This window comes from Amblyomma mixtum, chromosome 3 (genome assembly GCF_055824585.1).
Source record: "Amblyomma mixtum isolate Tamu chromosome 3, ASM5582458v1, whole genome shotgun sequence".
In the NCBI taxonomy this organism is placed as follows: domain Eukaryota; kingdom Metazoa; phylum Arthropoda; class Arachnida; order Ixodida; family Ixodidae; genus Amblyomma; species Amblyomma mixtum.
In genome coordinates, this window is record NC_143014.1 from 187729216 (window position 1) to 187746497 (window position 17282).

Here is a 17282-nt window from a genome sequence, read left to right on the forward strand (position 1 = left end):
TTCATGACTTCAGCTAAGTCTGTTTAAGAATATTTCGCAACCACTAAATTTAGAGAAGCATATATAAGAGTCCTCCCACTCAGATGCTCCCTTCTTCCCTCGAGATCAGCAAGTTTTCTGTCCTTGCACACCTGCCCTTGCACCCTTGCACAACCCGTCTTAGCAGAAACTCAAACAGCAGATTAACCCTTTCAGGCGTTTTGTACACAACTGTGTACAGCTTGATGCAGCTTGATGCGCAGCATGCATACGTTCAAGATGAATAACACGCGGTGCCCGAGAATTTTATTTGTAAGTAAATACGGAGTTTTGGCACAGGTTTGGCACAGATTACAAGTATTTTGTTATAATGTAGCAGCATGCAGCAGGCTTTGACTTTTGCGCAGTTTGGCACGATTGGCACAGGAATCACAAAACTGTGTACAGTTCTCAAGGTGATTAATTACTTTTGGATAATCAAATTTTTTAATTGCCTTTTTTTCTTGCTGTGACCTGCCCACCAGTAATAGGGCCATTTTAGCTTTGCATAAGCTCTACATGGCTGCATGACATGCCATGTTTAAGGCCCCTAGTTTCCCGCAATTCCATGAAGAATCGCGGATTTAAGCATTTTTTGCAGAATTGTGCTAGCAACCATATGCATTTTTTTTAGCAACTGAGCGAACAAAAATCTCCAATACTTTAAAGCATGCAGACTCTCGCACAGCAGCAGCTACCATCACTGCCGTGTTCCCACTATTCGGTGTTTCAAGCTGCTCGGTCCTGCATCCGTTTGCCCTTTATTGCTTTCCCTACTCCACTCCACTCTTCCAGTGCCTTCTCTTTTTAAACGACCCGCACAGACTTCTTTCCATATTTACAGCCACCTCCTTTTCACTTCCACGCTGTGTACTTCGCCCCTAAGGCCATTAAGAAAGCTAGCTTCCCCTGGCGGCTTTCAAAGCCCAGTGGCGAAGGTTGCTTTAGCTACCTCGAAAAGCTAGAGAAAAAAAGAAGACTGACGCTATATTTATACCTTGGTTTAGAATATAAAGCAAGTGCATTTTGAAGCATTATGTGATGTCTCTTGCAGAATTTCGTCGATTCTTTGTTCCCAATTCCCAGAAATTAAATTTTGCTGCCACAGAGAGTTGCAGGCCTTAGCCATGATGAAGCAGTGAGTAAAAAGACGAAGCCATACCTTGACAGGTAGGTCGAGGCTCATAATCTTGTTGCAGACAAGCAGCTCCATACCATTGTCATCTTCAAGCAGGGCCACCAGCTCACAGTCCTGGCACACTTTGTTCTTGAGGTCACGCATCAGGGGCCCCATGCCAGGCTCATGTGAGCTGTATGGGTTTCCAAGCATGCGTCCCTGCAGAAAGTCTTCCTGCTGTGGGTCCTTCTCGAGAGTCACTAGAAACTCGCCCAGCTCATTTTCTTCAGGGTGAATGAGTGAGCAGAGCCGCTCAAAGATGAAGACTGGTGTGCGCAAGTCCTCCAGTCCATATCGGCCTAGCGTTGCAACGCAAACTGCCATGAATGCCTCCGTTTCTGACTCAGTGCCTGTTGTCATCTCTTCTAGCAGTGCCAACAGCTTCTCTTGAGTTTCATCAACTAGCTTGGTGCGTTGAACCACCAGCTTACGCAGAGACAAGTAGCCATTGAGAACACAACCTACAAGACGTGCCTTGTACTGTTGCCGAATTGAGTCCACCTCGATGAATGACGCCAACAGCTCTGTCAGCATTTTCAAGGCAAAACCTGCACAACATAAACAAACACTGTCAATCCCTATTTCTCATTGTGAGAAAAAAAGACAGCATGCAAATATATTATGTTTAGGTAATATTTAATATAAGGTTTAGTGAAAGTGAGATATTAAGTTAAGTTAAGGTTTAGTTTTCTAGTGCACCTGTTTTCTCAATTCACTGTAGCTGGTCTAGGCAGCCCAGAAAAGAGATTCTCTCTACTCTGTGTTCAGTTAAGCCTTCATACAGCAAAACAGATTTTTCATTACATGCAGGTTTTCACAAGAAGACTGGAAAAAAAAAAAATGTGTGAAAGTGAAACTAAAATGAGAAATAAATGTAAGTGATAACACCCAGCAAATATTCACAGCAAACCCCCCTAATTTCATTTCAATAAAGTTATTAGGTGAAAGTTTCATGCATATTATCGAATTTGTTGCAGGTGGTCCCATCTTGTCCTGTTTAATATACATAAACATTTTACAGTGAAGGCAATGATAACCATAGAAGTGCATTCTAGATGAAAATTCATTCGCCACGCAGGCGGCCATTCAGATGATACCATCATTTACAGCATCAAGTGAATGTGCCAAGAAATACAAACATATCCAAAAAATAACCTGAAACCTTTGCAGTACTGCATTTAGAATAACTAACCATACACTGCATAATATAAAGCAGTCAGTATATAAAGAATAAGATGACTGACCCTGAGAAAGGTCAGCATTAAGTGTTGTCTCTTCAAGCAGGGTGAGCTGGTCAATCTCAGCAGTGATGAGGTCCCCAAGGTGTGGAAGCAGGCCTTTGATGGCTAGATAGTGCTTCCAGTGGTCAGGTGCAATAAGGCTCTGGTAGAGACCCAAGAACTTTGCACCACTTTCACCCGCTGTGCCTAGGTCATCCAGATATGTTGTCAGCAGGTCCAGCATCTCTCGGCACCGTGATGGAACCTAAGATGTACCCAAAAATAGTCTTGAAAATTTCTGCCAAATGTGTCAACATGCTTTACTAAAAACTGACATTTTACCACTACGGTTAATGTCAAAATATGAAAACTAAACTAGAAAAACGACAGAGGACTCATTGGACATTAAAAAGAACAGCGCAGTGCAGATTCTTAAAATTAGCAAGAAAGCACACAAGGCACAAGAAGCATTAACGTTTTAACAGAGTGCAGTGCATGGCAAATTCTGTTACTTTCAATAGATGACACTCTTCTATTAATTTCACCTTCTGCCATTTTCCTTGTACACAGCTACTCAACTGCCATTATCAATGATAACAATCACTACCGCAGCAGGTCATAAAATTTTATTATGCATGTTACTACTGCCGAAAGTATACTTCAGACCTCTGATCAAAATGTTACAGTTAAACAATTTATTAAGGTCAGCCACCAAAAATAACGATAAGTAGGATTCTGATTTCAGGGAGAAAAAAAACAAACTTGGCAGCATGGTAGCTATCCAACAAGCAAAATGCCGGCATTCCCTGATAGCACACACATGAAACAAGTGCTACGTGATCATAGTGTGCGTAAAAAAAAAAAAAAATGGATTCCCAATGTTGTCCAAGCCACCACAACAGTTCATGATGAGGAAGAACAAACTTACAAAACTGCACCTAACTGCAGGAACAGACCAAGGTAACATGCCATCCCAGTCACTCAGGGAAAGGCCAAGTGAGAACGTTACAAGTTCCTTAGGCCCAAACTCTGAAAGCTTCCTTTCCTTCGAAGTCTTCCTAACCTTACGTGAGGCCGCCTGTCCGCGAATGTTCGATGGAGGAAGCCAGCTTACTCTGAAAGCTCCCCTCGCCTCTCCTCAAGTAAGGAACGCATGCCGCGTGTCTGGGTTTGAGGGTTCCTTCACATCGGCCAATAGGACGCCGAGTAGGAAGTGGCATTCCCGCGGCAACAACAAACATGGCGGCGCCCTTCGAAGCTGGGCCCCTCGATTCGGACTGAATTCGTCGTCGTTACTGCGTTTTTCAGTGCGTTCGCTGGCCATAAATGGGCCATCGGTCTTTCGCTTCCTCTCATCTCGCCTCTAAGGAAAGTATGAGTGATAAATTTGCCTTATTTTTCTATTTAGACTGGCGATTCAGCCGCTGTTAGGCTTAAGACCATCGGTTTGTTGACAGAAATGGTTTCCGTCTTAACCACCAGATGGTGCCACTAGGCTGAGCTAGGCGGAAAACTCGTCCACCTGATGCAAAGGGAATAGCCACATAAACGTCAATCGTCATGTCATTGCGTCGCTGTTTGCATAAGCTGAATTAAAAGTGGAAATTTGAGAAACATTGTAACGTCCCGCAAAATACCTGCGTTTAGCGTACGTAAGCATGCACACGCTTATGGTACATAGACAGCGTCGATTTATGCTATTTGCTAGCCATATCTCTCACGCCACGAGCGGCGACGTGGTGGCCGGGAGGTCGGCGGCGGCGGATTTCGCTCGCTGTCGCCGCCGAATGCCGAAGTGTGACAGAGCCGCACTGGTGCGGAATCTGAACGCAAATTCTTCCCCTGAGTGCACTTCCACTGGATTCACCGCGTCGTGAAGCGACTTGGCTGTTGGAGGATACAGGTACACTTCATCGAATGCGTATTCACAAGCACGGTTAAAAAACTGCGTGTAGTCGCCCGCGTAGCGGTAAGTCCACGCTGCCATTTGCTCCCGCCTGCTCAACTGCGCTCCCGCCGGGCTCGCGTCCTTGAGCCACGTCTCGCCGCCCGCGTGAGTGAGCGGAGTCACTTGTGGCAGCAGTGAGGTGAAGCGCTCCTCCAGGGCCAGGAGCGACGTAAGGACGCACGAAGGCAGCTGGCAGCTGCCTTAACTGTGAGGAGGCACCAAGGACGACCTTACTTAGGGTGCCTCAGTAAGGAAGCTTTCAGATTGACATGAGGGCGCCTCACTGCAATGAAGGCTTCCTTACTGAGGTAAGGAAGCTTTCAGAGTTTGGGGGTTAGTGGTTAAGGGGAGAAGACGGTCTTGGAAAAAAATTGTAATGAAGTCATAATTATGTCACAATTACGACATCTTCAGGGAACGTGTATTTTTGCGTGCCGATTGCACATCTGTCATTTAATTTTATGTAGAACATGTCCTTGTGCACTTATGCAACATGTTATGTAACTTTTTGCCGCAAGCTTTAATGAAGTTCTGCTGCAGAGAACTTACTGGATTGTCTAACATTAGTTTCTCTTGATCTGCCGCTATGCTATAATGGTAAATTATCACCGTGCCTGTCATAGAAGTTGAGTTTTAGAGTTTTGAAGCTGTCACTTCAGAGACAGGAATACAAATTTTTCTTCCTGTTTACCCACTTTATTTTCACACTAATGACACTGTAATTGTTCCCTACAGACTGTTTCACTGTACAGCCAGTCATTAATTGAATGTAGGCATATCTTGAGGTGCCTGTGTATACATGCTCATTTTTGCATACATGCCGGGCAGGAAGGAATGAAATCTATTAAGGTGGCAGTTTGGGCTTGCTGAAGGAATGAAGACACCTAGGGTTCCTCAGCACCTTTTAAAAACTGAGGATAAAAAGATTGAATATACCTGCTCTAAAGAGATCTGTATTTTCAGGATACGATATGAGCTGCACTGCACAACCCCGGTAGCCTGCAAAAACTGGTCAACAGTGGCACCTGTGGCCCCTCACTGCGTGGCTCGTGTGTGCATGCTCACCTGGCAGAGGGCCTTCACCAGTGTGCAGGCCACGGTGCGTGCCTGGCGGCAGGAAGGGTTGAAGAGAACCTGGCGCAGCCAGTTGGACTGGAGAGGACGCGGCTGGCGTGGCTGGCCCTGTGCTGGCTGCTGCTGCTGGGGTGGCTGGAGGAGCATGAGCAGGCGCAAGGAGGAGCCACCTCGACGGGCTAGCTGACGCCAGCGCAAACCATACTTCTCCACCAGAAAGCGGGCCCGCACGTCCTCGCGTCGCTGCCGCTTGCCCCCGCCCAGTGACAGGGTGTCTGCAGGCCGCCCAAGGCACCGGCTTTTCCAGGCACTGAATGTCTGCATTGGGTCTCCATCCAGCCAGCCCTTCAGGTCCACAGCTACGCACATGCCTGCAACAGTACGTGAACATGCACACAACAGCCCCACCGAAGCTGATATTGCACAGAAAATTTTGAACTGAAACAATATTAATTTGGAAAAGAGCCGCACTTCGTATTAAAAGGCAATGGGCACACATAACCTGCATTTCCTCTGCAAGTCAATGGTAGGTGTTTGAATGCCATGAGAAGACATGTGCACGTTACTCAGGTGAGAACGAGCGTGCACCCTTGTACCCCTGCCCATTTCATGAAGCCTATGCAAAACATGGAAGCTTCTATATTTGAAATTTTTTCCAGCACTGCACATTACATTTAGGTTTTATGGCATTACAGTGCTATTCACTGCAGCAAACAGAAATAACACTGAAGTTGTACAGTTTGGAGAGACTGGTTTCAATAATACTGGCCAAGAAAACCTTATGTCATAGGATGGCAGGCATTCAGAGCATGCAGGAAGATCTGCACTCACCTGAGGGACGCACAGTAGCCAGCTCCTCTATAGACTTGTCCTTGTTGCGTTTACTGATTGGTGGGTCTGGTTTGATGATACCTTGTAGTATCTTAAGACAAGGCAGAGTGATGCTCTCCAACACAATGGGGCTCTGAGAACTGATGCCCATCAGAAACAGCCGCATCACACACCTGCACAAGTGAATAAATTTATGTATAGATGCATAAAATGACAATTTTTGTAAGAGAAATGGCAACCATGGCTACCAATACACCACCCTATAATCATCTTACAATGACGTAAAGGCTAAAGAAAGAGTGCAACATAATTTCTCAAAAAGTAAGACAAATGAGAGCATGACTCGCATGTACAGTAAAATCTCGATAATTGGAACTCTAGTAATTCGCAGTCCCAGATAATTCAAAGAATTTCTGAGTCCTGTAATTTCTAATGTAAATCTGACCAGACAATTCAAAGTGGCGGTGTGCACCAGCCCAGTTAATTCAAAGATCTCAGGTGCTGTACAAGGATTTCCGATTTGGCCGCAGACCGATATTGCGACGGTCCCTCAGAGCCGTGAGGTGGCGCTGTGGAGCAATGCCGATTAGTAATGCCCATGCTCGATATGTGACGTGCCTCAGCCCCAGTACTCTCAATGCAAAAACCAATCTGGTACGGCTTGCACACCACCAAAGCACATGCCTGCAGAGGAGAAGACATACTTCACTGCAATGCAGGCGTGCATACTAGTTTCAAGGTAATGAGCTCTTGGCGCATCAGGAAGACACGGCTGGACTCGAAGTGGTGTGTGCGCTCGTCATTTCTCCAGCCTGGCCGTGGTCAAGGCAGTGCCTAGCGGAGGCACTGGCATCAAAGCAATGCCCATCCTTAGCATATCTGTGCGTGTCCCATGATGCGACCATTCTTGCTATGTGCCCAGGACGGGCTTACTGTGTGCAATGGCAGCCAGCACCATTTCTTTGAGCAGTGTGCTAGAGTTAGACAGACTGATGTTTCCGTGGTGCGTGTGCAACCAAAGTCCCGTCTCCATGCCGCATGCCTGGTGCGAGCAGGTGGAAGCACAGCTCCCAGATATGTAATTGGTCCCGATAGGGCAGGCATGCAACCAGCTGGCCGGCGCCTGGCGCCTTGTGGCGTCCTTGGGGCAATCTGCGCACGTGCAGTGGCTCCCCACGAAAGCGGATCTTCGATCATGCTATGCTAAATCTCTCAAATCGGAGGACACGCGGCTCCCTTGGCTTCCACGGAATGAGCCTGAGCCAACTGCAGGTGGCGCAGCAGTTCTCTCCTCCCCATCCTTTATCTAACACTTCACGCATAGGGTCTGTGTGTTAGCCGAACCTTGTTTATCTGCCGCAGTGAAGCATTCGCTTCGGTGTTCTCCTGCTGAGCAAGAGGTCACAGGATCGACTCCAGGCCATGGTGGCTGCATTTTGATGGATGCGAAATGCAAATATCTCCGTGTACTGTACGATGTTAGTGAAGGACTCCAGGTTGTTGAAATTGATTCAAAGCCCTCCACTACAGCATTTCTCACACTCCACATGCTGCTTTGGGACGTTAAATCCCACATACCATATCAACTCATTAGAGTTAGATTTAGAGTCAAGGCTGGGAGAAGTCTCCTCTTTCTACTCTGCCTAAATATAAAAAAATGGCTTGGTATGCAATTAAAGAGCCAAGATGGGCCTTTTCAGTCTGTACCTGAGCCGTTGCTCCCAGCACGAGTCTTCTTTCTGCAGTGACAGAGCCAACAAGGCCACCTCATGGCGCACTGCAGCTGGAAGGTCCGGGACACCAACTACAACTGGTGGCGTTGCTGCTGCCTCTGTGTCATCAGCTGTGGTAGGCCTAGCGGCGGGCACCAGAGCCAGGCAGGGCTGCAGGGATGGCTGCCCACCACGGAGCAAGGCAAGCGAGATGCGCTCCATCAGCAAGGTATTAAGGTGGTCAGTGGCCTGAGGGTTGTCCCGTGTCAGCAAGCACACTAGCTGGCCAACCTGAGACCAGCCCTGGCGGAGGTTGTGCTCCACCAGCTCCCCTATTAGGCCCCGTTCACACAGAAGCTGCCTGCATGCATAAAGAGAAAGAATACAGGTCAAGGCTGCTTGATGCAGCCATTTATGGGAAATATAATGTGTCAGTACAAATTCTCAGAGAATTCTGGAGCGTTGGCAGGTACGAAGCATGCTCTTGCACAACCTGAAATTTTTCGGCATTTACGTTATGCTGAAAAGATCTGCAAATTTACCTGTATGGCACACTGGTGGCCAGTGCTCGAAGCAGAGTGATGCAGTGATCTACAGCGGCACTGGCGCAGCCGTAGCACCTTCCAGATGATTGTTTGTTGCCTGCTGGTGCATTCAAGTTGCCTGGTGATGGTAGTTCACCTCGCACTGGCCGTACTGCTGTCACAGTAGGGGTGGCTGCTTGAGCTTTCCTGCTGTCCTTCTGCTTGTGTTCATACTCAACCAGCTCCTTTCGTGAAGCCAAAATCTGCAAAGGAGGAGGCCCAGCTGCAACGTTACTGTATTTACTTGCATAATTTTCGCACCTCTAAGGTATCACCCAGCTTTTTTTTTTTTTTTTTTTTTGAAAAACTTACTTGCATATCTTGCGTTCCCTGCTGCACCAGACTACCAGCGTACATGCAGTGCGCACAAGGCAGGCAGTTACTATTTCTTTTGGGCCAGTGAGAGTGAGAATTTAGAAGGTGTCGCCATATGGGTGGCAGGTACATGACAGATATTTTGCGTTATCGACTTTTGTAGAGTTTTTAGGACGAGTTGGCAAAATCTCCGTGTAAATTGCGAACTCTTTTCGAAACCATAATTTATAAGAAAAGTGCTCAAATTACGTGAATAATGAATTCAAATAATTTCTGCTTCTTTCATTTAATCTTATTTATAACAGGTGCATTATGAAATCAAAATTTTTTCAGAAGTTTCACTTGAGGAAAAAAAAAAACCTTTTGCCCCACTGATGTGTTCAGTGCAGTCAAAGGCTGAAAACCAAACTCAAAGAATGAAATTTTATACTTTAACAATGGGCTATCGAGATTTGTAAAGTACTTCTTATCACCTTCTGGACTATCTTGCTAAGCTCATCGAAGGAGGCCTTGCACTCTGCGCAGTACTTCTGGGCCAGCTGCTGTATGGAGCGGTTCACCATGCTGGATGTGGCTCCTGATGCAGACGCAGTGCTGGCTGGCGTGGCTGAGGTTGCATTTGTGTTGGCTGAACCAGCCACAGTAATTGCTGCAGCCGCTGCTTCCTCTTCCAGGGCCCGATCTACCAGGCTCTGCTCCTGAACCTGCGCGTGCCACAATCCCACAGGACCCATGAATGCGATTTCAAAAAGAAGTGGCCTAGTTGAAAGCCGCGCATAAATACACTGGAGCCTTAATAATATACAATACGTATCTCGAAATTGTTGCAAAGCCTTGAGCCGAAAATTGTGCCTTTAAGCAAAAATGATTTTCAAAAAAAAAAAAAAAGGGGGCTTGAGAAAAAGGGCAGAAAACAAGCAACTATTGAAATCCCTTATACCTACTTGCTACTCACTTAAAATGCAACTATCCAAATCATGTGCAGTGCCAAGTTTTTAAATTTGCATAAAACAGTTGTCAAGAAATTTGTTTTGAAAGAGAGCATGGTGTTCCTGTGTGTAACGGCAACCATGCAAAGGATTTGAGACCTCAGTCAATGCTCCAACTTTGCAGATGCCGACTTTTGCTATTTAGTCACCTAATGACGAGTACTTCGTCTCCTCCAGCAGAAATTTGGCCCTTGCTGCCACCTCAATGCACAAATTTAATTTTTATTCGTGTGCACGAAGCACAAAGTAAAAAAGCTTTTATGCAGATGTGGCAATCAGTAAACAACCAAAAATAAAGCTCAGGATGTCAAGCAACTTCAGAAAGCTAGAAAAGCTTGGATAAACCACACACACTGTTCTTGTGCCCGAGGTGAGAAATAGTGATGAAACATGAGGTTGATGCAAACAACTGGTTGCCAAACAACTAAATATAGATCATTTTCCCACTTGTTTATATGCAGCTTAAACCTTCCAGTTCAGATCATTTACTGGAACCTTTAACTTATGCCAACACATGAGATGTGTCACTGCTTGAGGGAAATGAAGCTCAGCAGCTTTGCAAGGTCAACTGGTGAATTTGTACCCCATTTGACACAACAACGCTATGCAGTGTATACTAGGGCAATGTCCATACACGGTTGTATATACCAGCCATGCTTATCAGCCCCAACGTTATAACCTAATAAAACAATGCAACGACAAGCAGCAACTAGCAGCAACAATATTAGTATTAAATACTGCGCCCTTAAGCTGAATTACAGGAGTGCAGAATGTGGCCATTAATAAAAAGAGGTATCCTATTGAGTTATTCTGGGTAGGCAAGCAGAAAACGTGTCTTAAAATTTAACCTCGGTGCCAGGCGTGCCCATAGGAGCACCAGCAAAAAAAGCAGAGAGGCCAGTTCCTAGTGCTGCTGCCCCTCGTGGCCACACCAGGCACGAGTACACACTAACGGCCATAATGCGCACCGCTGATGGATCACCTCTCTTTCTTCCACAACGCCATGTGCAGCGAAATACTTGAAGTTGAACAAGTAATTTTCATTGTGTACACAACCAAAACTACAACTAAAAAGCACTGCAGATAGCATTCTTAATGCCAGAGTCGCACAAAAATATGATGCCAACTCATGCTTAAAGGGACACTGAGGAGAAATTGAAGTTGGCTTGTATCGACAGAATACCAGCTCCCGATTACAAAAACGCCACTCATACTGACAACAAAGCTCTTGTAACGTAGAAAAGAGCAAGAACCAAAATACAGGTATCGCCGCCACAGGCCAAACTCGCAAGTACAAGCGTGATGTCGTCATAGGACAAAGCAGTGTTGCTAGAACCAATGGTTCTAGCAACTCTAGGACCCGAGAAGCCACAAATCCCTGAGGCGCAGCCAATGCATGCGCAAATGTCCTTGACCTCGCCAGATGGCGCCACGTGCCCGGCAACTACGCGCGCTCCTGAAGCATCGGGACCAATCAGCGCCTGTTTTCCGGCGGTAGGCGGGCTCCCGGTATTCCGCTAGCCGTAACAAGGTACACGGTATGCTAAAGGTGTCTATTTGCGAGAACTTCGTTGACTTCGAGAACGAGATCCAGCGTAACGCTGGCAAAACGCCAGTGCAAACGTAATCGAAGCGACTGTAGCGACGGCCGCAATAGCCGATAGATGCATTCAACGTGCGGCCGGCGGTAGCTTTCTTTTCGGCTGCTGCTAGGCCGCACTATGCTAGCCACCATAGCCACACTGCTGGCTGCCAGAAATCACGGAGTCTGCGGTACGTCATGCGCACGTCATGTTTCACGTCGCTTAGTCATGTGTCGTCATAGCAGAATCCCAAGTTTGAATCAGAGCGGCGGGAAAAACTTTTTCAACTTCGAATCCAAATTTCTTAGAAATACATGCATCTTTCGCTGCCGGCCAAGTGGACACAAAGCCATGACATGCCGAACTATCGGATTTTACTATAAAAAAAATATTAATAGTGCTCTCCTCAGTGTCCCTTTAAGTGAACAAAGCAGTCACAGCATGTCTAAAAAAGTGGCATTCATTCATGGAAAAAACAATTTTGTACTGCACAATGCATTTTCATCTTTTGAAATCAATGTTGCAGGCAGACTGCTTTCAAACATGTAAATCCATCAGTGGCAGGTGCCAAAATGTGCTTCTATGATTATTTCACTTCTTCCTGCTCTGTAATTGGTGAGAACAGAGGCACTCGCTAGCATTTCACAGGTCAAAGAAAGATTCGTGGCTGCTACATCAATCGCAATAATATTAAAAAAAAAATAAGTAAAAAGAGCTCATACTGCAACTAAAACCAATTCAAAAGCTTTCTTTAAATAAAGAAAGAAAATCTTGTGAAGTTCGCAAGCTTTGAAATAATTTCCAGAAAATCAAACGCATCGACAGCATGGCGTGTTTGGAAATCAGAGCCGCTCGCATGTCATTAGGACAATAACTTTCATCCACAGGTGAAATGGACTTTGTGCACGTTCTTGCTACCACCCCTCCCTGCCCAGGTTACTACTGACCTTGAGAAGCAGCAGCTCCAAGGCTGGCTTGTGTGCCATGAGCTGTCGGTACACCTTGTCGGCCTTCTCGAGTAACGAGTTAATGGAGGCCACAGCCTTCTTGCGGTCCTCCTCACCTTCAATGGGGTCAACAGCACAGCAGGGCTTTGCTGTCAGGGTGTAGTCAAATTTAGCATATTTGCAGAAACCGCATGAATTGCACAGGAATGGGTCCTTCTCATCATAGTTGATGGCGCGGCACTTGTGGCACTGAAACACGTTCTCCCCACAGTTAGCGCACACACCGGGGGTGGCTGGCACTGAGGCACTGCAGCGCGGGCATTGCAGTGTCTCTGACGATGCCTGCACATTCTCATAGAAGTCAGCGTACTCGATCATCAGGTTGCATGCCACAATAGGCAGTGGGAAGTCCATCTTGAGTTCAGTCTGGCCAGCAGCCAAAGAGCAGCGTTTGGCACGATGCCACATAGCTGGTCTGTTTTTGAGCTCCACAACTGACTGCACTGACCGGTTGTTGTAGTAGATATTGATGGCTCGCACCATCTTGCTTCGCTTGAGGTCACCAATGCGCAGCACAATGCGTGACACAGTGTGTGAACCAACCAACTTGACAATCTGGGTGGAAGTAGTGAAGCGAGAGTCGACCTTGATGGCAGACAGCTTGATGTTGGTATAGGCTACTTCTGGATTGTTGCAGACAAGGCAGGGCTCACTTTCCAGGTAGTAGCCATCCATTTCCACCAGGCCCCGGATGGAGTTGTACAAGCTCGAGTTGGGATGGTTGCAGAGCAGCTGGTTCTGGTGGTGCAGCACAGCCAATGCCTTTTCAGTGAATTCCCACTGGGGCTGTGGAGCCTGTGAACAGTGGGTGGGAGGACCCACCAAAGTAAGCAATTACACATCCATTCTCAAGAATATAAGAGCAAAAGGCTCCAAGTGCTGAAATCACAAAACAAAAACTGACAGTTTTCATGCTACTGAAACAGCAACCATACACTAGATCCTTTCATGAGAAGCAGGCACATGAAGTTATACACAGGACAGTACATCAACTGACCACCCCAAATGAAATGTCAACTACGGTGCTCACCTTGAGCGTAAAGTAGCCCAAGAGGTCTACGAACTGAGCAGCCTTCCGTCCATATGAGGGAAGATGTGGCCAAAGTTCCCACATAAGTGTCAGCAGGGCTTCCCGATGTGATGGCTGTGAGTGCCGGTGCAGCTGGTGAATCAGGGAGTGGGCCTGCCATCGCACTGCAGTTGAGTTGCACTCAAGCAAGAATGCCCGGACAAACTGTGCCAACAAGGAACGCTCGACAGAGTTGTGCACCTGTTGTGCCAGAGCTGCACACTGAGCCTCATCCGAGCCCTCGACTTCATCAGGCTCCTCAGATGTGTCCCGCTCACGGCGATGTGGCTGCTTGAAAGGTGAACCACTGGTGGCATGTGGCCTACTTGCACCCTGCTGGGGCTGAGCTGGCTGTTGCAATGAAGTTGTGCCACACAGAGCACACTGCAGCAGCTGCAGGATGATGGAGGACACTCCTTCATCTAGCAGGAAGCTCACCTGGGCACCAGAGTTTTACACAATGTGAGCAAAGTGGCTATAAAAATCAACACAAATGGTACACATATAGAGAAGGATCATATGAAAAAGGATCAGCACAAAAAGATGGCACCAATTCCCATGCAAATAAAATTAGGAAGGCACTTAAGACAGTTCATGTGCTTTGAATGCGAAAGTATGTGGTCTTATTGTGAGCTCTGTTGTGAGGTTCATTAAAAATACCTTTCTAATGACACACATACTCATTAATATGCAGTCATAAGGAAATGCATACACTAGGTTCACCTTTATTCGCCAAGAAGTAACGCAGTTTTGCGGCCTCTCGCTTCGCAATCTGAAGGCCCTTGGTTGAATTCCTTGCAACTTTGGAATAAATTTAATTAATTTATTTATTTATTTATTGCTGAGACTTTACTATCTTACGGTCTACTGCTGATGTCACGTGAAAGCATGGCGATGTCACTAAGAAATTTTGTGTCACGGATGGCAATGGACGGCGGCTTTTGTGCAAATGGGACATATAATGCTTTCACATTAATAAACACAAGTGCGCAGCTTTCCACAGCACATCTGTTGACTAGCTAGCACCAATCACACAGTTAGCAATACACAGCATGTGATCTAAATAACGCAAGTTGCTAATCCGGAGCCCTTCACTCACTACAGCAACTCTTTCCCTCTTGTTTAACTCCCTCCTTCATCCCTCCCTTCATGACAAGGTTGAAATGTCCACCTAGAGGGAGACTGTTTGCCTTCCTTTTCATCGTGACCATTTTTTTTATTAGTGTACTATGCTGGTCAAAGTGTGGTATAAATGCCTTTATGGAGTGACGTGTGACTAATCTGCTACACCTACTTCCTTTCTCCTTGAGTGCACCAACTCTCAAGGCCGACATGGACCACATGGCCACAGATGGCAGACACCCCATAGTGCTTTGGCTATACAGTCTAGCCCGGTTATAGCAAAGCCACTTACAGCGAAATAGCGGATATAACAAAAGAGATTTCAATTTCCCATTCCCATTTTTGCATTTTCAATAATTTTGGTCCATTTTAACGAAGTCAATAAAAGTGCGTCAGCAGATATAGAAAAGAGATTTCGTGCAAACCCAAAAATAATTATCAATTGGAACGTTCTTACACCTTTAAGGCAAATTTCTGGGCGAAGATAACGGCAGAACTCGGCTGACAGCAACCTTTGCAGCGGCGTCTGCTCTCTCGTGAAACAAAAGGCGGCTTCACTGTATCGCTTGGCTCGACACCCCGACGGCATGGGATGGCCGACGGCGCGCCATCCCGCACCGAAGAAAAAAAAAGTAAGAAAAAGAAAAGAGGCGGATAGTTGGTGATGTCACGAAGAGCGACCGACTGGGCCAATTGCGGTTCTTGAATTTCTCTCCAGTGGGTTCTCGGCGCTTGAAGCAGGTATCAGAGCTGTGTGTATTGGAAGCGCTCCTTTGCGCTTGCTTTTGCACACCTGATGCTGTCGAGGTTTTGTTCCTTCTCCCAAATACTACCGCCAAGGTGCAGCCCAAGGATCAAGGGGGTTATTGCCAACTTCAAGGTCCACTACCAGCGCAGAGTGATCGAGCGCTTCCAGATTGATGCTCACGCTGCCGACAACGTGCCCAATATGAAAGTTCCTTTGGTGAAGGCGATTTTGTTCGCAAGCAGAGCTTGGAGGGACGTGAAGCATTTGACCATCAGCCACTGCTTCAAGAAAGCTGGCTTCTCCCGAAGTAGCAGCACAGGTGCAGTGCCTGCCGGGGCAGAAGCTGCTGCGGTTGACACAGCTGCAACAGCTGATGGTGCCGCCTCCTTGGAGCAGCTCTGGGAGTCTGCTAGCGGGTTGGACCTTGCGCCTTCAAGTCTGAGCCAAATGGACTTTGTTTTCACCGACGACGACCGAGGACTTGACGACTGACGAAGTTGCTGGGAGCATTATGGACGGGACCACGGTGGACAACGCCTCCAACAGCAATCGCGATGACACTGGTTCTGCCCCTAAGCCAGTGACCTCCGCAGTGGCCACCACAGCAGCTGACACTGCGCGTATGTTCCTCGGGAATTCGGAGTTTGGCCAGAACTTCGGTTCGCAGTTGGACAGCATGGAGGCTGCGATCATGAAACCCGCACTCGCGAAACATATTCAGGGAACGTTGGACCAGTTCTTCCAGCGGCAATAAATCAATTTGCCGATATTTGTATTTTTTCTTTCATAGTCCAGATATAATGAAACAGTGGATATAGCGAAGCGATTTCAGATTCCTGCTGACTTCGTTATAACTGTGCTAGACTGTACTGATGTATTCAACCACTTTAGTGCATCCACCAAGGACAAAAACTGGTGCATAAAATTCTGTGGACAAAGACTGGCACACAAAATTATGCAAATGAAAATCAGAGCATGGAATTTCAAAGACAAATTCTGTTGATACTGCTGATAAAAGCATGCCTTCCTTAACATTATATGCAGACAGTATCAGGCTATGGTTTTTTTTTAGCATACTTCTGTTGTTTGAGAGAAACTTTGTGCATTGTCAAGGGCCTCATGCTTGTGTTCCCAGATGAAAATGCACTATTAGAGATGAAGAATGGCCCATTCTGCCATACCTGAAAAAGGAAGGGCAGGACAGTGTTGTCATGCTGGCAGTAGCGCTGCCAGTTGGCCGTGCGTGAAGTGGCTACCTCGGCACAGGCCTTAAGGTGCTCCACAACCAGGATGAGGGCGTCATAGGGAAGTGGGGTTGCCCCCGCTGATGGTGAGGTGACCCCGCACACAGAGCGAGCACCCGCAAGGTGTGATTCAAGGGCATGAAGGTCACGTAGCTGCCGGTACTTTTCTTTGGAACCACACAGGAACAGAAGCAGCTTTCGCACCTGGCGTCGAATGAAGGGTGTCTGCTGGACCATCATGTACTCGCACAAGTACGAGTACCAGGTGGAGCCAAACGTGGGTGCCACACACCCAGGAGGCACCACTGCCCAGACTTTCTTCACCTGCGCACAAGGACAGTGATACATGAAGAATCTTGCACAGGTGGAGTACATGAGTACTGAAATGAATGACAAAACTGGAGCCAAGAAGATGCCTTTTGGATTTCATACTGTCCAAGGTCAAAGGCTTCTGGTATGGGTGTGTGAACAGTAACATTTCAACTTTGAGTACCCCCAAAAAGCTCAAAATGTTAAATAAAATTAGCACACAAAGTCATGAAGTTGAAAAAAAAAAAAGACTATGCTCCTATAAATGCCACTAATTTTCTTCCCAAAATGCTGTGCATTACATAAATCACTGCAAGGATACATGAAAAGCT

The 17282-nt window shown here is 46.7% G+C and overlaps 1 protein-coding gene across 4 annotated transcripts in view; it reads right to left on the reverse strand.

The window, feature by feature from the left end:
• Positions 1–17282, reverse strand: part of poe (E3 ubiquitin-protein ligase-like protein poe) — a 178240-nt gene that overhangs the window by 24077 nt on the left and 136881 nt on the right. For all 4 annotated transcript variants that reach the window (XM_089582226.1, XM_089582224.1, XM_089582225.1 and 1 more), the window contains 10 exons: positions 16579–16965; positions 13489–13965; positions 12399–13253; positions 9353–9583; positions 8523–8767; positions 7976–8341; positions 6269–6441; positions 5429–5808; positions 2440–2680; positions 1181–1743 (listed from right to left, as the gene is read on the reverse strand). In XM_089582226.1, coding sequence (XP_089438352.1) covers positions 1181–1743; positions 2440–2680; positions 5429–5808; positions 6269–6441; positions 7976–8341; positions 8523–8767; positions 9353–9583; positions 12399–13253; positions 13489–13965; positions 16579–16965 — 3918 coding nt within the window. The remainder of the gene's footprint in view (positions 1–1180; positions 1744–2439; positions 2681–5428; positions 5809–6268; positions 6442–7975; positions 8342–8522; positions 8768–9352; positions 9584–12398; positions 13254–13488; positions 13966–16578; positions 16966–17282) is intronic.